Consider the following 25,190-nt stretch of genomic DNA (forward strand, 5'->3'; position numbering starts at 1 on the left):
GCAAAAAAACACAATTTTTATATGAGGACAGTCGAGATTTATTGTGCTTTCTCCATTCCACAGACACAATACTGGTTAGGTGCAATTAATTAGCAAGCCAGTCTCCTAAGTGTCCCAAACTTACGCAGTTTCATAGTCTGTTTTCTGGTGGCACGAATGATAATTTTGCATTCAATGGACCCATATTTTTTTGGGGGGGGGGTCTGTATTTGAGAAGTAATCTTTTTTTTTTTTTTTTTTAAAGACTCCCCCTAAATCAAACTTTGTCCTACCATTAGTAATCCACAAGCCTTGGCAAGGGTACTCCTTGACCACTTAACTGAGATATTACTTTTTTTGTCTCCACTGTTGATTAGTGTAACATCTGTTTAAACTTTTTGAATTGGGATAGTTCAAAATGTCCATTCCTAAAAAACAGTATAATTTGTATAAACATTTCTCAGAATGAGAAAAGTCTGCATGCTACCCGGTGGGGAGGGTTGTGTCCTCTCTTCTACCCAACTAAATAAATACCCCACTTAAATGTATGCACTTAGATTTATGCCCATTTTGCAAGTGCATTTTCGTATTCTCACTTTTACTCTAAAATAGCAACACTAATTATAACCTTACCTTTAATAAAGCAATGCATTTTGGCTTCTCCAGTTAGGGGTCGCCACAGTGGACCACCGGTCTGCAGATTGATTAGCAGTGGAGTTTTTATAGTGTTGAGGTGCCAGCCTGGCACCCAGCCTCCACAGAAGACACACACATGCATCTATTGCATGTTTTAAAACTCATTTGACCACAGGGAGGACATGCAGACTCTGCACAGAAGGCACTCCAGCTGAAAATTGAACCAGAGAACTTCTTGCTATGAAACAACTCCTCTAACCGCTGCAACACCATGGCGTACATTATAACTTTCCTTTTAATAATATGCAATATTTTCTTTGGAGTGAAATAAAGCTACTCAAGATTTTTACTAAATTAAGAAAGTTACAAGCTGTTGATCTTTCTTTTTCATTTATTAACTCTCTTAATGCTATTGGCTTCACCTGTAGCTCCTGTAACCTTTTACCTAATATAGTAAATGTAGGCACTATATTGAAGTTACGTAATGCCTTATGTTATTTGATAAGTTTATTGTCTCACTATGCAGTTGAGTAGTGACATGGCTAAGAGACAGGATGCAGACTGTAATGGTAAGGGGGGGAGAAGTAGTAGAGAAAGTAAATGTAGCTAGCACTAATTTGCAAAGGTGAGCATGGAAAACAGTATGAAATTCTTTGAGACATTAGCAAAAAGGGAGGAGACAGCTGAGGATTAGAAGGAGTATGAAGCCCAACATGTGTATATCATCTTCATTTTGTAGAAATGCAGGTTACTACATCTGGAAAGAAGAGTCTTGAGATAAACAAATATGGTTTAAATTAATCAGGCATACCTACAAAAGTTCGAGATCACCAGGTGATGGTGCAGCAGCTGAAACCTGACTGTTTCAGGAAGGGACTAAAACTGAAGGACAGTGTTTGAAAAACTTTGGTAGTAGAGGGCCTTTAGTTATTTCCTGCAAATGTCTTGTTAAAATATGTGTCCAACAGCCTTCTTTTTATCACTATGTGTGCAAACAGGAAGTCACTATCTTAAATCTCTGAGTACATTTGGTCTAACTCTCTAGAATGGCCAAGGAATTTTCTCTTTCAGCTACCATTACTTCTCCTTTTTCCTCCTGTTCTCCACACTGCTGTCTTTCCTTCTGACTTTTCATAGTTGTTCTCTTTTTACCTCACTTTTTCTCTTTATTGACATTCTGGACATCAAAGACACTTCAGATACCATTTTATGTTAAATGTACAGTAGTTTGCAGGCTTTTGTTGTTTTTAATGGCTAGCCGTGTTTTTAGTTGCTCTAAGTACTGCCACCATCTTGGAATCCCTGCAGTGGTCTGCTTTTTTTTTTCCTCAGATATGAAAACCATGATATTTTTTCATTTTTGCGCCTGCATCACTGAAAGGGAATATGGCAACATGCTGGGGCAAAGGGAGATTGGGAGTTGGTAAAATGGTTAAGTTGTTTACCTCACAGACACAGGTACAGGGTTTGATTCTCACTTTTCAAAGGAAAATAGACTAAGCATAAAATGGCCTACAAAGGCAGCTAGCCTGGTACTTGCTTATGCACCTATGATATGGATGTCAGCATATTTGAAAATGTCCAGTGGAAGATTACAAGGGTGATGGGAGAATTGGAGGGAACAGAATGGAATAAATGAAACAGGCCATAGCTCATTCACACTGTAACCTGGGAGGATGTGGATGTGCTGTATACAAAAAGTATTTTCAAGGGAATAAGAAAGAAATTTCTTAGGTAGAGAAGAGATGGCAAGCGGAAAGAGAATAAGTGAACCTGAGCGGATAATGACTTCATAGAAAGGTGTGAACAAATGGATTGAGCTTCTTAACTGGATGGTATGGTTTAGAACTATATTTAACTTTATTTCATGTATTTCTCCCTATGTATATCACAATTAAGCACCAAAATGTGTGTGTTGAAATTAGACAGCCCAAACCCTAGTCAATTATACTTCACAATTCTCTATTGCCTTCAAGGTAACTACAGAATATTTCCTATACATATCTTAACAATAAGTTTTTTTTTCTACTTCACAGTCCATATTTTGCTTCCAGATGTGTGCTTTTACCCATTGTGTTTTGCCTTCATATTCTTATATTCACTACACATTTGACTTCATACAGTATTACTACTTTAACACTGTTTATTTTCATAATATTACAAATACTGTCCTGTTCCTATCTTTAATGTTTGTACTCTTTTCATTGTCATATTATCTTATTAAATTCTACAATGTATATCAGACTTATCTTTTACATGCCATTGTACATACAAATGTTAGAGTAATGTTGATATAAGATGTTCCACACATCGGCCATGGATGTTTGTGTGCCTACTTGAACCAGGTTATGCCTATGAAGGGTCCTTGAACTGAATGTACTTATTAGATCAAATGATGAATGAATGAATGAATGAATGAATGAATGAATGAATGAATGAATATCCATCCCTAATGCAATAAGTCACTCATGTATCCATTGCTGTTGAGTCTCATCTATCTCCTGTCTCTTCTGTAGTAACAGCGATGGAGAAACAGCTGCTCCCATCTGCAGAATTTACTAGACAGGTGGGTGCAGAAATAGATTACCAAGCCTTTTGCCTATATTACAAAAACACACGAAACAAATAACCAATATGTTGAAAAAGACAACAACAGCGTTGAACCAAACAATTTAATTGCTAAGTGTTTTCATCCGCTGATATAGCAGGACTTTATCAGAACAACGAATCAATCAAACAGTCAGCATAAATACCCATGAAACCAAAAAAAAGTCACATAAGTTAATTGAACCAATTAATCAGTAAAAGTGTGAGATGTAAAAATATATATATTAAAAATATGTATATATATATCTATATATATATATATCTATATATATATATATATATATATATATATATATATATAAATTGTTGTATAATGAATAATCAGACTACATGTAAGGTATAAACCTTGAAATGATAAAAGACACTTAAAAAAATACAAATAAATGAACAAATATAAATTAGATAGTATACATAGATTTAAATTTCAGTAAAAAATTTTATGTGCTTATAAAAAAATGTTTCTACTCATACTTTTAAATTTTCTGTCATTGATAATGTAGTTATAGATCCTAGAGGGGGTCCTCATGACATTCTTCTTGAATTTTTGGAACTTAGATGACAGTTAAAATGTAATGCTTCTTGTTTTCCTGGGCTTAGTGATGTTATTTCCATTGCCAGTTTACTGAAACTTAAATCTATGTATGTTATCTAATTTATATTTGTTCATTTATTTGTATTTTTAAGTGTCTTTTATCATTTCAAGATTTACACCTTACATGTAGTCTGATTATTCATTATACAACAGTCAGCTTTTCGGTTTTTACTCAGGGCTGAGTAATGATGATGAAATTCCGCCAGTACAACGTACAGGAGTCTTTGTGTCAACGGAAGACAGTACTACTGCTTCAGGAAGTAATTTTTTGAATCCTTCAGCCGGTCCGAGCAATTCCATTACGGATTCATTTAATATTAATCTTACTACTTGGCTTAAAGAGGGTTCTGCCTTTCAGGCGGGTTTTTATAGACAGGAATGTGAATTTGGTACTTTGGATAAACAACTTAATTCATTTCAGGACATGGTACTCAAATATAGAAAATACCAATTGGAATGTGAATATTTACGAGAAAGTATCAAAATTGAAAGGATACCTAAAGGGCTTAATTCATGGAAATATCCAGCTGGCCTTGTCAACAACTCAGAATTACACTGTGAGTTAATTGTTTTATTCAACAGACAGGGTTGTGAATTTTGCAGACTTTGGTTAAACATTACAAGAAACAAATCATTGATTTACAAAAATCCATTGAGACTTTGGATTTGTCTGTTAAAAAGGATTTATTTGATATTAAAAGGGAACAGTATAAAGCGATTTTTTGTCAAAACTGACCAGGTTTTACATGATCTCAAAGCCAAAAAAGCTAAGAAATTTACCAGAGACCAACAGGATTATGCTAAGGGTGTAGCATACCCACGTCCACCAGGTGTTTTTCACACTGGTGAGGTCAGTGAGTCTATTAATTTAGACAATGTTAATGGTTCTGGTTTAGATGTTACTGATGTTCAGGAGAATTTGCATAATACTCTCCCTTCAGAACAGCCCCCGCTGAGGAGACCAGAGAGATTAATGAATCGTGGGGGGGGGACAACCAGAGTATCGGTCAACAAAATTCAACATATCAGGCCAATTACTCCCATCCCCATCAATCTTGATTCAGAGGGAAGGTGAAGGGAAGAGGCAAGGGGAGATCAGAGTGGAGACAGGAGTACTGGAATTAAATACAGACTCCGGGGTTAAGATTGTCTACAACACCCTGGGTGACTAAAATATTTTACTACAGTCATGTTGTTGTCACTGAAGCTTGGGCCAATCTTTTTCAAAAGGGCCTGACATTTGTCCCTGCACAAAAGGGCAAGATTGATCAAATTCTTGTTCAACTTAAATTATACTTAAGGAAACTTAATTTTAATATTATTTTTGGTAACGAACAACAGACCTCATTGACACAGGTTAACAAGAGACCCAGTGTTTTTAACCCTCCACTACATCCTTTTATTTTGGTCTTTGAGAAACTGTGTGAGGATGAAATCAGGAGAATTATGTCCGGCCATCTGAAATGCCCTGTCAGTTTGACTTTTGATGAGTTTCATTTATTACAAGAGATCAGAGGTGATACTTTGATACGTATCATGAAACCAGACAAGGGTGGTGGTCTGGTTGTCATGAGTCAAAATGATTATATTAACAAAATTTTAGCTATTTTGTTTACTGATGTTTATGTGGAAATTTCTTTAAATGAGCTAAATGGTGAATTACATTGGATTGATTTGTTTTTGGAAGATCTGGTTCTTAATAACCAGATTTCCTTGGGTGTTTTAGAGTATCTCAAAGTTCAGTTTCCTGGAACACCCACAGTATTTGGACTTCCGAAAGGTCCATAAATGTCTGGAAGACCCCCCCCCCATTGAGGCAAATTGTAGATGCTAAAGGTTCCAAGACCTTTTTTATTACCAAATATATTGACCAGGAGACAAAAGATGTGTTTAAAAACTATTCCTTTTTACTTGAAGATTCATTGGATTTTCTTTCTTTTGTCAATGACACTTTGTACAGGGATGACATCATTTTTGTATGTATTGATGTCAAGGATTTGTATTCTAGTATTCCCTATGACATTGGTATTGATTGTTTTTTTCGATTTTTAGCCCTTCATTCTGATTTAGGTCATGACAAAAGTGTCTTATTGAGCAGTCTTATGAAAATTGTTTTACAAAACAATTTCATTAGTTTTGAGGGCCATTTATTTAAGCAAACTAATGGAGTGGCCATGGGTTCTGCTTGTGCACCTGTTTTTGCCAGTGTTGTAATGGCATTCTGGGAAATTAACACTGTTTTTAGTTCCGAATACAAAGATTTTTGGTGTCTTTACAGGCATTTTATTGATGATATCATTATTTTTGGAATGATAGTATGGAAAGACTAGAGGAATTTTTTGAATTTATCAACAATTCAACAGAATTTTTACAGTTTACCATGTTATGTGATAATGTACATATTAATTTCCTTGATGTCACTTTGGTTAAAAACACTTTACTACACAGATTTGAGTCAACCTTATTTAGGAAGCCTACTTATTCAAATTTGTATCTCCATTTTCAAAGTTGGCACCCCATTCATCAAAAGAAGGCCATTGTTAAGGGCCAATGTGTCCGACTAGCCAGAATGGTTAGTAATGAACAGCAATTCTTTGATGAATGTAGTAAATTATTGGACATGTTTTTAAAGAGGGGCTACCCACAAGATATTTTAACAGAAATCTTTTCTGAAATTCAGACAAAGAGGTTGAATGGGTTTTATACCCCTTTATTGGGGAACCCCACAGTCCAAAATTTGTATTTGGGATGGGATTCTTCCAGGACTTTATTCAGCAAGACCCTTATTTTACCTTTTAGTTTATAATTTATGGAAATCAATCACATTATCAGGATGTTTTGGGGAATTTTCAAATTTGACCAAGATATTTTTAACAAACTGGGTGAACAACCCATTATAGTGCATCAAAAAGACGTGTTTGAAAAACATCATTGAAAGACCTTTGTCATATTTATCTACTGGCAGAATGTCCAATTGTGGACGTTGTTCACAATGTAGATTTATTCTTGAAGGTACTGATTGTTTTGTTTATGGTTTTGGACAAATCAAACACAAAAGGAGATTCAACTGTGACAGTAAAAGTATTGTTTATGTTGCTTTATGCCAATGTTTTAACTGTTTTTACATTGGCAAAACTATCAGGCAATTTAGATATAGAATCTATCAACACAATTATGACATCTCTAAAAAGGATGAATGTAATGCACTTTATAGGCACATACATTTTTTTTCTACTCATACTTTTAAATTTTCTGTCATTGACAATGTAGTTATAGATCCTAGAGGGAGTCCGCGTGACATTTTTCTTGAATTTTTGGAACTTAGATGACAGTTAAAATGTAATACTTTTCCTGGGCTTAATGATGTTATTTCCATTGTCAGTTTACTGAAACGTAATCTGTGTGTGCTATCTAATTTATATTTGTTCATTTATTTGTATTTTTAAGTGCCTTTTATCATTTCAAGGTTTACATCTTACATGTAGTCTGATTATTCATTATACAACAATTTGTATGTATATATATATATATATATATATATATATATATATATATATATATATTTTTTATATGTATATATTTTTACATCTCACACTTTTACTGATTAATTGGTTCAATCTCCACTGAAAACAGGATCTGTGGAACCTAATCAGACTTTCCCGGTCAACAAATGTTAAATAAATAAATAAATAAATAAATAAATGTGACTTTTTTTTGTTTCATGGGTATTTATGCTGACTGTTTGATTGAGTCCTTGTTCTGATGAAGTCCTGCTATATCAGTGGATGAAAGTGCTCAACAATTAAATTGTTTGGTTCAACGCTGTTGTTGTCTTTTTCATCACATTGGTTATTTGTTTCGTTGTTTTTACTGCAAGACATCTGAACAAAGTCAACAATAATAAGGGGACAAAAAGGTACAGATTTAAATAGTCTTCTTATAAACTTACAAAGGTGCTAGAATACCAGGTTTTGTGTTAGTATGCATTCCATGAAGGATACAAAGTCTGAAACTTAAATATCTGTCATTATTTAGTGACTTCAATCCCCACTGAGAGCCAGCAAGCCATAAATTGTATGAGAAATATCAGGAGGCATGGGTGAATATAAAAATAATTTCACTTGGCTGAAAGAGGAAAAGCAGAAACAGACTAACTCATATATGTACTGCAGGATCTCCATATCTTCATAGTCACGTAACATTGGAAACAAAGTTAGAAAATGGTTGGAATACCATGGGGAGGAGTTTTGACTGAAAGTACATTATAGAAAGCTGAACAAACTGCTTGAATTTTGTTTTTTTTTTCTTTCTGCATGCACATCTGTTTCCTTGAGACTCCTTGACTTCTTCCCACCTGCTAAAACATGCAATGTAGTGGCTAGTCTACATTATCCCTGCAAATAATCATTACTGCTCTCCTTGTGGCCTATGATATATCTGGAAATGATTTGCAAGGATGAGCCTGCTTACCAAGCATTATTATTTTCTCAATAATCACAATTTTTTAAGACATAGAGCAAAATTTGAAACAAAATCAGGTATGTACTTAAAAATTAGATGTGATAAAATAAGATATCTGACCATGGGAGTATGGTTTCATACCTCTGTACTACTGGCATTGCACCATGCTTGCCTCCTACCAGGACGAGGGCTTCACTAATGTACAAAATATCCAACCCCTCCCCCACAGGATGGCAGCAGAGATCACCAGTTTTCACAGCTCCCGCCTCAAGTCCTTGTTGGGGCAAAGATGAAGACAAGACTGTTTGGGAGGATCAATGCTTAATGGTTACAGAGACGTGAATCAAAAACAGCATTCAAGAAAGTAACATCATTCTACCAAGAAGACATTTCTTTTTCTTAGTACAAACAAGACAATGGTTCAGTTGTAACATGTATAAAAGTAAAGAGCCAATGAAATAAAAGTGTTTCTGAATCCAAAAAATAGGTATCTCTAAATAGTGGTGAACATAGTATTAAAACAATTAAAAGTACTTTTCCTGGCTTTCTGTCCCATCATCATTATCATCATCAGATGAGTACACCGGTGGTTGAAGATCATTTTTTCGTTTCTCAGCTGCTGCCTTCTCTTCAGCCAACAATCTGTCCTGTTTCTCCTGCTCCTCTCTTTTAAGGAGATGGAAGTAACTGTGCCCCAGTTTCACAGATCTCACCAGCTGTCTGGCAAAGGAAAAATAATTATCATTGTTGGCTAAAATATTTGTTACATGCAATTACTCATACTCTAATAGCTCCCATTTTAACATTTCAAATGAATCTCTAGAAATAAAAAAATAACATAGTTTGCCAATACCAGAAAAGTCTGGCAACTTTATTTAGCAAAGCAGTTGGAGCAATCAGTGGAAGAAACACAAGTAATACTATTTATGTGACTTGTTTTGTTTTACTCCGTGCTCGGGAAAGCAAGTAATATCAGAGAACTGGTCAATTTCACCAACTAATACTTTAACAGAGTTTGTTGTTTTTCTGTCACCAAACTGTTACAAGCTACAAAAGGACAATATTGATATTTACTTCCATTTGTGTATTGTTGAACTTAGTGTAAGAGCACAGTGAGCATTGCTCTTACATTTGTAAAGTACTGTAGCAATTAAGTGTGCAGTTCTTTGAAACTGTGCTGCAATATGGCACTTTTATACACAATGATCAGCACACCAGCACAGGGGTATAGGACTATTCTTGTTGGGAAAATGGAAGGTCTGTACCTACCATCATCCTAAACATGTAAGAAGTGTATCCATCTTAAGTAACCTTTAGGGCTAAATACAATAGACATTAGGACTGCTCAGCACCTGGAAATTCTTCAGACAGTTGCTCCTTCCTCTCTAGGCCCATGATGCTGCTTGGTTCCTGTTCCCAGAGTTCTTTGTCAATCACTTATTCAGTAACCTAAGAATACACAGTGCATGTAACCTTAGTAAGGAGGAAAGAAAAAAAGGAACCCCGGCTTGCTGCTTGTTGGAAAGGAATGGCAAGAGAGTGGTTAAGTGCTCCAGGCCTCAGCAGGAGTTGGCAGGTAATGTGGACAATGTGTTTCCATAAATGGATGCATTTTTTTATAGATCTAGTATTATGGTCAGTACATAACTTTCATATCTGGTAAGAAGTGGTCCATCTTTGGTAACATTTAGGACAGCATCATCAGCCCCATACCTTAATGAATCTAACTGGGCAAACATACCCCTGACCACTGTGGCTGAAATAGATGAATTTGCTCTAGAAGCAATGTGAAGCTTGTAATGTTTCTCAAAAGTATAAAGTTATACCACATTCCACCAACTCACTTGTAATCTTTTGTGATATTTCTGAAGAATGCAGATGATGTGGCTATGCCCTGGTTGAGTGTATCCTAGAAGGTGCTCATGTGTTACAGCTCAAACGGCGGTGACAATATTTTATGCAGTCTCAAATCCATCTAGACGTTGTGACTTCACATACCTGCAGACTTTTTCTTTGTGGTGGAAATGACAGAAAGAGCTAATCAGTCTTTCTAAAATCATTAGTACTACCCTGTGGACATCCATGCACTGTTCAATGTATTCTACTTTGTTCTGATAACTGGGAAAAACATGGGTAGGTTAATGAATTGGTTTAAATCAGTCTTAGCTGCCACATGTAAATGAAGGATGGAGTGGTCTTTAATGATACTTTCTCTTTATAGAATGTTAAGTGGGGGGGATTACCAGTATTGCTTGAAACTCTGCAACCATTCTGATCAATGTTATAGCCAACAGAAATAGTGTTCTTTGAGACAGCTATATAAGATAAATCAAGAATGCTGACTTAAAAGGGGCTTTGGGTAATGCTTTCAGTATAAAGTACAGATCCATGTTACATAGTGTCTCTCATTAAGGGTCTTAAGTAGAACGTGCCTTTTATGAATGTCTGTGCACCTTAACAGGTGGCAAAAGTCACAAATATTGCCCCTGATGAAAAAGTAGCAACTGGCAACATTGACGGAAGTAAAGAGGTATCACCTGCAACAATGAGCCTAACAATGATCATGTTGCAAGTAGAGTACTGCTTAGGAGGAAGTTGGTATGTACAGCAGCACACGTGCACTTTCTGACAGTAGCATTGCAAAACTAATAGTGCTACCATGAGGCTGACAGAGGTATGGGGCATAAACTAAACAAATAATCCCACCCAGAGGTTGTGTTATCAATTTAGGGACAGAAAGAATTTGACCATTTGTCTTGAGACTATCCAACTCACCCCTCTGCCTGTGTCTGTATGTAAGTAGGATTTTAGAACTGTGTTTTCTCTTAGATATAGCTAGGAAATAGGAAGATTAGACTAGTTTGTAGAAAGGTCAACAAAAAAGAGTCAGAAGGGGTAAGAACCTTTGTCACTTAAGCAAAAAGAACAACCTCAGAAACAGGAGTCCACAGACATTTTAAGAATCCTCAGCCCCTGACTGCTCACCTCTGCAGACAGTTATCAAAAGTTTGACTGTCAACTTCAGAGAATGGACTGAGATCACTCTTGGCAAGTCAGCAATGGACATAATATCTAGAGGTGACAAAATCCCTTTCATCACATACCGCTGCTACTTAAGTCTTTGCTTGATTCCCTACCCTGCCAGAGAACACAAAAAGGGCAGGTGGTCATCACCCTACTAAAGAAAAGACCACCCAGAGGTTGGCAGCACCACTCCACTCTCACTTCCAGCAAAACAATTGAGCCTATGGGTGCTGACCAAAACCTAAAAAAAAAAATAAAAAGTTCAAGGGGTACCTGTTGAGGCTGTATGCCCTGGCTGTTCACCCAATCATTTCAATTTTTATTTGTTTTTCTTTTATTTATTTAGTTATTTACTTATTTATTTTGTCAAGAGTTTTTGACATTTAGCTTGTCTGTGAAGCACTGATTGTTGATCACATTCAAAATTGAAGAAGCCACGCTGACTGCTTGAGAGTACTGATGTCTGGGTGGGATACTCCATAGACTCTGAGCAACATGAGTCAGAGGGGACCTTGCCTTCCAGAGTATATGGGCCATTGATGGAAACCATACCTACGTAGGCCAATATAGTGTCACAACAGTCATCAAGGATTTGGATGTCTGTATCTTCTGGATTGGGCAGAAGAATATTGAGGGTAAATGTAGAGAATAACTTGTAGCTATGTCTTCCCTACTGCATCCCTCATATTGTTTTCAATCATAGATATTAGGGAATAGAAATCCTTGCATTTCACATTTGGCAGTGATGTGAACAGATCTACCACTGGATGGCCTCATCTGCAGATGATTTTGTTCACTGTTGTCTGGTTTAGAGACAATCCATTAGGAAAGTGCAGGTTCCTTCTCAGACTGTCATGTAGTATATGCACTTCCATGAGAATATATTATGGGCTATGACCCTGTCCCAAACTTTGACAGCTTCATTGCATAGTGGCAAGAAATTACCTCTTCTTTTTTGATGTACCACATTATGAACAACAAGTCAGTATTGATGAATAGTGGTCCCCTGGATAAAAAATATGGAATGCTATTAGGGAAATTACAATGCCAATGAGTTTCAGAAAATGTATTTTTACAGCTGGGATAAACAAAGTTCCCTGAGCTACTTTGTCTGGAAATGTACTCCTACCCTATGGCAGATGCATCCATAACGAGTGCATTGTTTGGAAGAGGTGAATTAAATGGTTTGTCAATGGTAAGAATGGGGATTTGGAGATAGCATTGTCAGTGCTGCATTCACTAGTGTGCTATTGTAATTCTGTGGGATGCTGTTGTCATGACTGCAGCTCCAACCCCTACTACAACAGTTTTATATGCAGACATTCATGTGAAACTATGACAGTGATTGCTGTCATGTAACCCAACAACTATAAACAAAACATTCCATCGTGCCACACAGGGTCCAAAAATAAACCTGTTGTAGGACCACTTGTAAGACCATAACTCTCACCTGTGCTAGGAAGGTTTGATAGACATTGTAAGCAAAATGCACCCTAGCAAGATGACACATAGGCATAAGCTGTGATTTGGAAGTGTTGCTAGTAATACTTAGGAGTCTAAAAGTCTAATCAAATAAGCTGTTTGGTTGGCCAGTTTCTAAAAGGATGGTGGAGCAAGGAGACATTAGTCTAAATGCAGAAAAACTTTGGTCCCTCATTGTCTCTGGTGGATGGTACTATATCCATGCTCATGATTAATAACAGAGTGGCTGCAGTGAAACTAAAGGGCAGAATTCTAACTTAATAGTGATTAGCTTCTACCCAGAAGCACGGGCACACTTTTATATCAAGGAGAGCATTCTGGAGATCCCAACAGATCATCCAGTTTCCTCTTGATGGACATGGGGGGACTGTTTCTAGAGATAACCTTCAGAACTTCTCTTTGCTCAGGCCACTGAGATGCAGAAGAAGCCTGAGATCTTTTTTTTTTTTTTTTTTTTGGCAAAAAAAAAAAAAATGAATCCTGCAGTAGGACCACTTGGATGTTCTTTTCTTTAGTAGGGTGATGACCACCTGCCCTTTTTGTGTTCTCTGGCAGGGTAGGGAATCAAGCAAAGACTTAAGTAGCAGCGGTATGTGATGAAAGGGATTTTGTCACCTCTAGATATTATGTCCATTGCTGACTTGCCAAGAGTGATCTCAGTCCATTCTCTGAAGTTGACAGTCAAACTTTTGATAACTGTCTGCAGAGGTGAGCAGTCAGGGGCTGAGGATTCTTAAAATGTCTGTGGACTCCTGTTTCTGAGGTTGTTCTTTTTGCTTAAGTGATAAAGGTTCTTACCCCTTCTGACTCTTTTTTGTTGACCTTTCTACAAACTAGTCTAATCTTCCTATTTCCTAGCTATATCTAAGAGAAAACACAGTTCTAAAATCCTACTTACATACAGACACAGGCAGAGGGGTGAGTTGGATAGTCTCAAGACAAATGGTCAAATTCTTTCTGTCCTTAAATTGATAATACAGTACCACTGATTAATTTCAGATTACATCCTTTCTTTCTGGTTCCCAGGTTAACAGATTCTCAGAGGTTAATAGCCCTTTTGATCTTGCAGCTGGTCAGGAACCAGCGCAATAAAAGAAATTATACATGCAAATTTTACCCATTAACTCTCATCTCAAAACAATAGACAGAATGCCTTTATCTAGACATCTCCGCTCCGAGTTTTGATATCAAAGAATTGACTTATCAGCTTTGTTACAGCAGACTGCACAGTTGTTACATTTTTGCAGTTCCACATTTAACACCATTTCTTTCCCATTTAAGAGAACAAGCCTGTAGCTTATATTAATATTTACAAATGACAGAATTACCTACAAAATTCTATCTGGCTAGGTTGGCAGCCTTTACCTATTTTCACCCCACCCCCCCACGGGGAACTAGTTTTTCAAGTGACCCTTGAAAAGCTTTGCTTGGGAGGGTTAGGTCTATCTGAATATACCTTACCCCATTCCCTGTCTTCAGAGCCCATCTGCATTGGCATTGCTAGTCCCACTGCGGTGCTGCACTGACATATCATATGCTTGCAACCCTTGACGCCATCTTAGAAACTTGGCATTTTGCTGGCTGGCTCTGTGTAACCATGTCAGAGGATTGTGATCTGTCACTACAGTCAATTTTCTTCCCTACAGACAAGGCTGAAGTTTCTGCAGTGCCCACACTATGGCTAGACATTCCTTTTCTACAGCTGCATAGCATTCCTCCCTGGGTTGGAGCCTATGACTGAGATAAACCACTGGGTGCTCTTCTCCCTCTGAAGAAATCTAGCTAAGTACAGCCCCCACCCCATGGCTCAAAGCTTCCACCTGTACAACAAATTTTTTGCTGTAATCTGGACTGGCTAACACAGGGGGGCCCTCCAAAGCTTCCTTAAGCTCCTGGAATGCCTGCTTACATGCTGGGGTCCATAACTACCTTATCTGGCCTGTCCTTACTTGTCAAGTCTGTGAGGGGAAGCAGCTATGGTACTATAAATGGGGACAAACTTTCTGTAGTACCCTGCTGTCCCTAGGAATGCCCAAACCTGCTTTTTGGTAACAGGTGCTGGCCTTGCCTGAATGGCTTCTACTTTTGCAGGTTCTGGCCTGATCTTACCACTCCCCATTCTATGTCCCAGGTAGGAGACCTCTGCCATACCCACCTGACATTTGCTAGGCTTAATGGTCAACCCTGCCCTTTGTAGTCTGCCCAGCACCTCCCTGGCATTCTGAAGGTGCTCTTTCCAGGAATGACTATAGATAGCAATATCATCTAGGTAAGCAAGGACAAACCCTCCTGCTCCAGCTAAGATATGATCTACCAGCCTCTGGAACATTGCTGGGGCCTTTTTCATCCCAAAGGTCATCTTTGTGAACTCATACAAGCCAAAAGGAGTCGCAAAGGCTGACTTCTCTCTAGCACTGGGAGTCAAGGGCACCTGCCAGTAACCCTTGGTAAGATCAATGGTTGTAAGATACTTAGCCCCACCCAGCTGCTCTAGGGCTTCATCTGTCCTAGGCATGGGGTAAGCATCTGACTCTGTGTGACTATTTAATTTCCTGTAGTCCACACAGAACCTGGTGCTGCCATCCTTCTTTGGCACAGCACCACTGGGGAGTCCCAGGGACTGTTGGACTCTTGAATTACCCCTAGTTCCAACATTTCCTGTACCTCCTCCCTCAGAGTCTGGACTCTCTCAGGCACCCTATAAGGGGCCTGCCTAATAGGCCTTTGAGGTCTTGTATCCACCTGGTGCTGCACCAGGTGGGTGCAGCCTGGTTTCCCAGTGAACATGTCTCCAAACTCTTGTAACACTGCACGATTTCTTGAACCCGGGTAGGAGATAGCTCCTGGGACATTGCTACCCCTTCCACTGAGGTGTCAGCCCGGGCCTCACTGAGGAGATCAGTCACCATATCTAACTCAGACTCCTCCTGCAATCCACTGCAGATGCTCAGCACAAGGGCCTCCCTATCATGGTAAGGTGTCATCATGTTAACCAGGTACAATTTGTGCCCCTGCCTCCAGCACCTTCCTTACCATCTTGTAGGGTCCCTCCTAAGCTGCTTGCAGCTTGTTGTGTCTGACAGGAATGAGAACCATTACCTGCTGCCCTACAGCATACTCTCTAGCTCGAGCATTCCTGTCATACCACACCTTTTTCTGTTGTTGGGCTTCTGCCAGGTTCTCCTGGGCCAAGCCCATGAGTTCCCTGAGCCCTGTCCTCAGGTTTAGGACATATGCCACAACAGACTTCTTGGGAGATTCACATTCACCTTCCCACTCATCTCAAATTAAATCTAGAGGTCCCCTCACCCTATGCCCATACAGCAACTCAAAAGGTGAAAAACCTGTGGATTCCTGGGGATCCTCTCTGTAAGCAAACAACAGAAGGGGCAAATATTTGTCCCACTCCCTCTTAAATTGGTCTGCAAATGCCTGCAGCATGGACTTGATTGTAGAGTTTAACCTCTCAACATGACCATTAGCCTGGGGATGGTAGGGGGTGGTCTTCATCTCCTTCACCCTCACAGTACTTCCACAGACAAGCCTGCAGGTCTGACATGAAATTGGCACCTCTGTCAGTCAGTATTTCTTTTGGGAAATCTACCCTGCTGAAAATCTCTAACAAAGCATTTGCCACCTTTTCTGCCTCAATGGAGGACAAAGCCACTGCCTCAGGCTATTGTGTAGCATAATCCACTACCACTAGGATATACGTTTTCCCTGTGGAACTTGGGATGCTCAGAAGCCCCACAATATCCATAGCTACCCAATGAAATGGCTCCTCAATCACTAGCAAAGGCACCAATGGAGATATCACCTTGTCTCCTGCCTTGCCTACCCGTTGGCACTGCTCACAGCTCCTGCAGTACCCTGTTAAATCTCTGGAAATTCCAGGCTAATAGAAGTTCTACATAATACGTCTCTTTGTATGTTTTATGCTCATATGACCTGCAAAGGGAATATCATGGGCTATGGTTAGAAGTGCCAGATGGTAGGCTCTAGGCACTACCAACTGCTGTATCCTCTCACCTTCTAGACCTCCCTCAAGAGTCCACTCTCTATACAGTAACCCTTTGTCCCAGTATACAGATTCCCCCTTCCCTTGAGAATCAGGTGCCTCCCTAGCTGCCTGCCTCAGGCCTTGCAATGTAGGGTCTGAGAGCTGAGCCTGCCTCAGTTCTCTCTTTGTAACCTTTCCCAGCTCCCCTTCCACAGGAAGTCTGACATCCTCTGACAGTGGTGCCTCACTTTCAGCCTGGGTATTACTACTCAGCTCTACCTTTGCAGTCACTCTGTCCAAGGGAACATCAGTACCCACAAGCAGGTGTGGCTCACATTCAGTCTCACTGCTACAGAGTAGCTCCCTCCCTGAAGTAACCACCTCACCAGTCCTGGCTGCAAGTATGCAGTCTGTCTGGGTCTCCTCCAGGCTACCAGACCCACCTGCTTGTCTTGAAGCCTGACTGCATGTAATTGCATTAGCACATGGTACTGCCTAATCCAAATCCTTCCCTCTCAGGACATCTGCAGGATGGTAGTTCAGTACCCCTGTTGTCTCAAGACAACCTACTATTGGCATTTTGTTTTCCCCGCTTACTGGTTTTCTCACCTTTTGTTCCCCACCTTACCTCTGTGAACATCTGTATGCCACATGGCCCCACTGGTTGCATTCAAAACATTTAACCCTAGGTCCTGGATGTGTACCTGGACTAGTGGCTTCTCCTGCTACTGGCAGATTCTGTTGGGGCAGTCTGTGCTGCCAACCATGGGTTCCTTTAGACCCATGAGCAGTTCTGGTGGTCCCTTTCCTGTGCAGGGATGCTCTGCTTGCTAGGTATAGGTCTCCCTTCTTCCCCAACTCATCTGAAGTAGCACATTGTCTATCAGCTAACCAGATCCTCATGTCCTCAGGCAAAGTGCTAAGGGCTTGTTCCCTCAACAAAACGTCTGCCAGCCCTTCAAAAGTGGTGATGTGACAACCACTCACCCACCTATGAAAATAAGTGCTCAGTTCTGAAACATATTCCCACACACTTTCATCTGCCTTGTGTCTATGCTCACAAAACTTTTTCCTATACGTTTCAGTTGTTAGCTTAAAACATTCTAATAAGCAATTCTTAACAACAGTATAATCAAAAAAGTCAACGTCACACATTTTAGACAACACAGTTACAGCTTTACCATGGAGTAAGGGGGTCAGGAACAGTACCCAGAGCCTTTGGTCAACTTCATACTGTTTACATACCCTCTCAAACATATGAATGAAACTACCAAAATTATCCCCCTCTTTAAACTGTGGAAGGCATTTATTGACCTTTTGTGATTCTGGAGTCCAGTTACTCCCTTCCCCATTACTTCCATGACTCTGGGGGAAAGTCAGCATCTCCTTCTCATGCTGCCTCTGCCTCTCCTTTTCCACAGCTTCCAGGCATAACAGTTTCTCATTCTCCTCAGCCTGTAGATGTCTCAGTCTATCAGCTGCTTCTATTTCCATATGCCTGGCCTCCAACTCAAGTCTTATTTAGCTCCAGATGGATTTTTAAGTCCTCTGCAGAAAGGTTGATCTGTCCATTATCTGAGTGTGGTATGTCTCCACTGCCAGTCTGATCGTCCTTCTGGCTGCCGTTTTCTGATGCAGTTGTGACTAAAGATACAATCATGTCTTCCTTGGTCAGGTTTCCATGCACTAGTCCCCTAGCCTGGCACATCTCATCCAGCTGGCTCCTTGTCAGCTTTCTGTATTCCTCTGCTGACATGCTGCCTGCTCTCCCTGACTAACTAAGCTAACAAAATAAATAAAACAATTGTGATCTAAACTCTAAGTATTCACTGCATTGCTGATTTAGAGTACAAAACGCCTTCAGTGATCACTGTACACAGGCTACAGGAATTCCCTCTACCCACACCACTACAAGCCAATTAGTATTTGACAACCAATTAATATGTGGTGTGGATATCCCACCACTGCCAAACAATTAATATGTGATGCCTGTGCACTGGTCCAGCAGTCAAGGAGCCTCAGTCCTTACCACTAACACCAGTGAGGGGTGTCCATATAGGGAAAGGATAATAAATACATACACAGTAAAGTACAATTTTCCTTAAGAGCACACAGAGATCGCAGTCAGTCTGTGGCTGGTTTCTCCCTTTCTCTCCAGGTCCCCAGTAAGACTCCCCACTGGCACAGCTATAGGGTCCAGATCACAGCCTAGTGGGCAAGCTAAAACCTCCAGCATCCTCTCTGTCCAACCAGTGCTTTGTGTCCTGCCCAAGTAGCTGACACACACACACTTTGAGATAAGATTTTATACAACCACACAGACACTCCTAGGGAAGGCTGGCACAGGTTCTCCAGCTGTGCCATTTTTCCCAGACTACATGGTAGAAATTACTGCCACCACTCAGCTAATATTTATCAGCTACTCAAAGGCCTTTATGAAAGGGTGTCCAATTATTACTGTGCAATATTATTATCCATATGGTAAGTGCAACTGAACAGTCAAGGCTTATTGGGGTGGCTTGGCCAGTATCACTGTACACATGCAATGTACTCTACAGTTTAAATGATCTCAATACAAAACAGCCACAGTTGAAAGGTTTAAAAATATTTAATAAAAAATAATAAAAACATAAGACAATATGTCTTACTACACAGTGCTAGTCAAGAGTTCAGAGATCACAGAGAAATACTTAAAATAATACAGTAGAAAAGTTCTGACATCACAGAAAAACAAACTAGACTAATCTTCCTATTTCCTAGCTATATCTAAGAGAAAAAAACACTTCTAAAATCCTACTTACAAATAGACACAAGCAGAGTGGTGAGTTGGTTGTTCTCAAGACAAATGGTCAAATGCCCTCATTCTTTCTGTCCTTAAATTGATAACACAATACCACTGATTCATTTCAGATTACATAATTTCTTTCTGGTTCCCGGGTTAACAGATTCTCAGAGGTTAATAGCCATTTTAATCTTGCAGCTGGTCAGAAACCAGAGCAATAAAAGAAATTATACATGCAAATTCTAGCCATTAACTCTGACCTCAGAACAATAGGCAGAATGCTTTCATCTAGACATCTCGGCTCCGAGTTTTGACATCAAAGAAATGACTTACCAGCTTTGTTACAGCAGACTGCACTGTTGTTACATTTTTGCACTTCCACATTTAACACCATTTTTTCCCATTTAAGAGAACAAGCCTATGGCTTATATTAATATTTACAAATGACAGAATTATCTACAAAATTCTATCTGGCTAGGCTGGCAGGCTTCACCTATCTTCACAACTATCACTGAAGAAGGGAGATTATTACTGGAGAATGTAAAATGCAGTCTTAATGTCATGGGTGACCCATGCCTGCAACCACACCTCTGTTCAGACCTTCATCTGCTATATGACACTGATCATATAATTTATCAATTTGGAGGATGTCTTTTTATGCTCTATCTAGCAGCCCTTTTGGCACATAGAGAATTTTATCACTAAGTTCCTTTTAGAAACTCACCATGTGGACTAGATAATTAACAGTCTCAAGGATAAGATGGATGATGCAAGCACTCGCTTCCCTGTCCTATCCATTGCTCTGGATGCATTATCCAGTAGATGTAAGGAGTGAAAACTAATTTTTTGGCTGCTTTGAAGATAATTGTGTCTGGTTGGGATTGACTCTCACCAGAATGGCTAATCAATGGAAAGGTTAAAAATCCTCTATAATTTACTGGATATTGGGTTCATGGTATCTGAGTTTGCCAAGGCAACTTTGGTGGCAACTCTCTGTATATCCACCAATAATGGGGCCACCAAGAAAGCCTACAAGCTTCCTACAGCCTTCTTTGTGGTGGGGGACTAGATTTGTTTGCTATACCCCTCATTCTTGCATTTTAATAGAAAAAAATCCAAACAATGGCTCTCCAAGGGGTGACCCCAGGGAAAACGAGCCATCTTCATCATCTAGGTCAGTAGTGGATAATTCTACTGGTGACTCAATATACCTAGATTTATGATGTGCTTTACATGGTCTATTTAGAAAGGACTCCAACTCTGAAGATGAAAAGGGCATCTTGCTAGTTTGTTTAACCAGCAATTACTGTAGGAGTTGTAAATGTGCCCACAATATGACCTGCCCTACTCCAGCAAGTCCCACTATCAATGAGCTCTGAAAATATTTTGGCATCTATACAGAGTTTGTTTCTCTGACATGATCGGAGTGCACATGCAATGGCTGTAAAGATATAACACTGGCAAGGCCAGCTGCAACATTACCTGTTAGGATGGTTATTGGGATGTCTGTGCCAGATGAAGGGGAAACAGAACAGTAAATGTTGTGGTAGATACAAGGGGATAAACACCAGTAACTAATGCTTGCAGTAGGGAAAAATCCATCATTGGAAATACACCCTGAGTGCATAGCACCGAATGCTACTTGGATACCTGGCTGATTAATCCCAAGTGCCATAGTTCCAGCTACAGCAATAGCTAGATATTGGTTGCCAAATAAATAGAGTTGCTGGGTGCTGTATGAACACTGTAGGTAAAGGCCTCAGATCAAGTTATTTAATCACCACTGGTTACAAGCCTAACACTAGTGAATGTCAGAATCAGAGAAAGGGATAAAGTCAGCTCAAGCAGCAGTGCAAAACTATCCCAGCACATCTACAATCTGGGGCCAGAACAGTGGGAAGTCCACATCTCTTCCAATACTTGCCATGAGGCCCTGGCTATTTCTTTATACTCAGCTTATGGAAAGGCTTGATCCCAGAGTGTTACCATCCACAGAAAATAGAATTCAACAAGTTCAACCTCAGAAAATATAAACTGAAAAGCGGAAACATCATCAGTTAACATTTGAAGAATAACAGTACAATGTATTTCTGTTTTACAAGAATAGCTCATTCCAGGAAGGGTGGTGACACGAAGACATTAAATAAAATTAGGATTAATGTGAATTACTGGTTCTGAGATGAAAATGTATCACATACTTCAGGAATCTGCCCAATTTAAATATCTGACTAGCCATCAAAAACAGTATGTCAGCACCCAGTTTACCATCACCTACAGAACAATTTGGTTTCAGAAAAACAAAAATAAAAAACATTTTTTCATGCCTGTGTGAGTGTGTGTGTACGTGTGTGTGTGTGTGTGTGTGTGTGTGTGTGTGTGTGTGTGTGTGTGTGTGTGTGTGTGTGTGTGTGTGTGTGTGTGTGTGCACACAAGTGTGAGTGCATATGTGTGTGTGTGTGTGTGTGTGTGTGTGTGTGTGTGTGTTGGGGGACCCAAACTAATGCACTTCACAGTCACCTTAGAATGTGTTTGTCTTGACAGTGTGGACCAGCTATTTTTCAGATAGGTTAACCCTTTAAAATGAAACACTACTCTCCTTAACATTTGATTGGTTCAGTAGTGTGCATACAATTTTTATGTTTATTGCCATTATTTAAGAAGGCTTGGGTAGACTGCTTGCAGATCTGAATAAAGCCTGTCTTTTATCACAATTATGTAACCAAACCAAAAAACAAACTCTAAAAACTGGTTAAAAAGAAAGAAAAACCACACCAAGTCCAAAAATAAGGTTAGCGCTTTCTTTTACTGATTAAGCAAACTTCTTCAGACAACTGACATTACAAAAATTCAAAGCTTAAATAAATTATCATGTCATGACATCACAATACAATACAGAAACCAAGCCTCCATTTAAAGAACCCGCATACCCAACATACTTTCATATTCATCAAAATAGATTAACAAACCATAAAAATACATATATATTATATAAATAAATATATAATAAATGTATACTTCCAATAAATCACTTAATGAGTATACAATTATTTAAAACATTATGTTATCTTGTCAAAGCCCTCAATTTCAGAATACTCTTAAAGGAAACAGCATCATTCAAACCCAGGGGCGTGAGTGCATTTAATTTTACTTACCAAATCAATTCTTTCTCATCCAATTTCAAATCCATTGGGCCTCCCAATTCATTATCCAAAACTTTTTCCAACACCAAAAATCTGAATTCATGTGAGGGATAACAATTAATGTGTCTAGCCAGAGCGTTATTTAGATTAAATTTCCCAGTTGCGTAAATATGCTCATAAATCCTGCTCCTTAATAGTCTCTCAGTACGACCCACATAAAAGGCTGGACAGCAACTGCAAAACCCTAAGTAGACAACCCCTTTGGTATTACAATTAAATTTGCCCCTAATAGGGAATTTCTTATTTCCAATGTTAATATGATTTGTAACTTTAATGTATTTACACCATCTACACGCCTCACATTTAGTGGGCCCCTTTCAAGGATCATTTTTAAATTCTTGCCTCTCCTAAACACAAAATGAGGTGACTCACTTAAGTTTTTTTAATAAGGGTGTCATTGAAAGAGGAGGCCCAATGGATTTGAAATTGGATGAGAAAGAATTGATTTGGCAAGTGAAATTAAATGCACTCATGCCCCCGGGTTTGAATGATGCTGTTTCCTTTAAGAGTATTCTGAAATTGAGGCTTTGACAAGATAACATAATGTTTTAAATAATTGTATACTCATTTAGTGATTTATTGGAAGTATACATTTATTATATATTTATTTATATAATATATATGTATTTTTATGGTTTATTAATCTATTTTGATGAATATGAAAGTATGTTGGGTATGTGCATTCTTTAAATGGAGGTTTGGTTTCTGTATTGTATTGTGATGTCATGACATGATAATTTATTTAAGCTTTGAATTTTTGTAATGTCAGTTGTCTGAAGAAGTTTGCTTGATCAGTAAACGAAAGTGCTAACCTTATTTTTGGACTTGGTGTGGTTTTTCTTTCTTTTTAACCAGTTTTTATTACAATTAGACATTGATAACATACAGTGCAGAAAATGCATGGTGATGGTATCCCACAATTCAATCTGAGTGGGTGGAGTTAAATAATTATGTATGCAAATGTTATGTTAATCGGTGTTATGATTTTTGGCCAGTTGTACCTACTTTTCATGGTCCTTTCTCCAGATTTTTGATGTTTCCAGGTTGAGAGGTTTGGTGTCTTGTACAGAAAATGCATATTCTATATATACTATGCATTACAGATGTAAAACTAAAATTCTTTTGCAAGTGGAGGTCATGTTAGCAAATGTTTTTCTACTAGAGCTCTTTCCTTCTTACATAGATTTTTCAGTGGCCACTGAGTTTTCTTCATTTGAGAACTCAATTTTTACATGGTTAGCTTGAAGGATGGCATAAACAGGCCTGGCTCCTTTCTGTCATTTTTGCTATAATGGATGTGACACCATAGATTCAGTCTGGTGGGAAGGAAATGTTTTTTTCTGTGGAGTCTAGGATATGGCCTGGTAACTGGATCCTTTGTGATAGGACCACTGCTGACACAGGTTGGCTTAATGAGATTTCCTAAGCATGCAAATTGCTTTTTTCTATTTATTTTTTTAGATTTAATATGTAACCTGATCCATTGTGTACCCCTTCCAGTCACAACCTACAGTAGAATATACAAACAAAATCAAGACAGGAAAATCATTATATACACAGGGTTCCTATTAGAAGACCAAAGACGCATTATTTCAAATGCCTCTTGGTCGAACTTAAAAGACTTCTTCTTCTGGCTTTTCCCGGTTAGGGGTCACCACAGTGGATCACTGTCCACTCATGATTGGCAGTGGAGTTTTACAGTGTCAAGTTGCCAGCCCGGCGCCCAACCTTCCACAGAAGGCACACACACGCATGCACTCACACCTAGGGCCAATTCAGTGTGTCCAATCCACCTACAGCATGTCTTTGGGATGTGGGAGGAAACCGGAGCACCTGGAGGAAACCCATGCAACCACAGGGAGGACATGCAGACTCCACACAGAAGGCATCCCAGCCAAGGATGGAACCAGAGAACCTCTTGCTGCACCACCGTGGCCGCCCGGTCGAACTTAAAAGACTAAAACGGTAAAACATTGAAGTGGCTTTTAATTGAATTCTTTCCCTGGGAAATAATTTGCTTGGCTGCTTCGTTACTTTGACGTTTTTGGCACTGTAGTGCAGTCTCGGAGTTGGTATATTTAAGTAGGGGGGGTTTGGGGGTCGAAGACCCCCACTTAATGTAAAGTTTAAAGAAGGGTTTTTTTGTTGTTTTTTTTTTTTTTGTTGGAACAGCGATTTTTTTTCCCTTGGAAAAAAATCGCTGTTCTGACAGTTCAACATTGTAAGCTTTCACTTACATAGGGTCGATTAATCACCATTCACTTTTTAAGCATTCTGTGATCTAATATAGACCCATATACACAACATGGCTATAGAATATCACTATAACACATTGTAATAAAACTACGAGAGGAAAAAAATGGTTGCTAGCAGCAGTAAATAGTACTTGCATTTATTATATCTTAAACAGCTGGGACACTAGCATAA

The 25,190-nt window shown here is 39.0% G+C and overlaps 1 protein-coding gene across 2 annotated transcripts in view; it reads right to left on the reverse strand.

Moving 5' to 3' along the window:
* CCDC60 (coiled-coil domain containing 60) overlaps positions 1-25,190 on the reverse strand; it is a 751,208-nt gene that overhangs the window by 390,905 nt on the left and 335,113 nt on the right. For both annotated transcript variants that reach the window (XM_044068284.1, XM_044068283.1), the window contains exon 4: positions 8,810-8,995. In XM_044068284.1, coding sequence (XP_043924219.1) covers positions 8,810-8,995 — 186 coding nt within the window. The remainder of the gene's footprint in view (positions 1-8,809; positions 8,996-25,190) is intronic.

Source organism: Protopterus annectens, chromosome 4.part0, assembly GCF_019279795.1.
Source record: "Protopterus annectens isolate FY-2018-M chromosome 4.part0, PAN1.0, whole genome shotgun sequence".
In the NCBI taxonomy this organism is placed as follows: Eukaryota; Metazoa; Chordata; order Ceratodontiformes; family Protopteridae; genus Protopterus; species Protopterus annectens.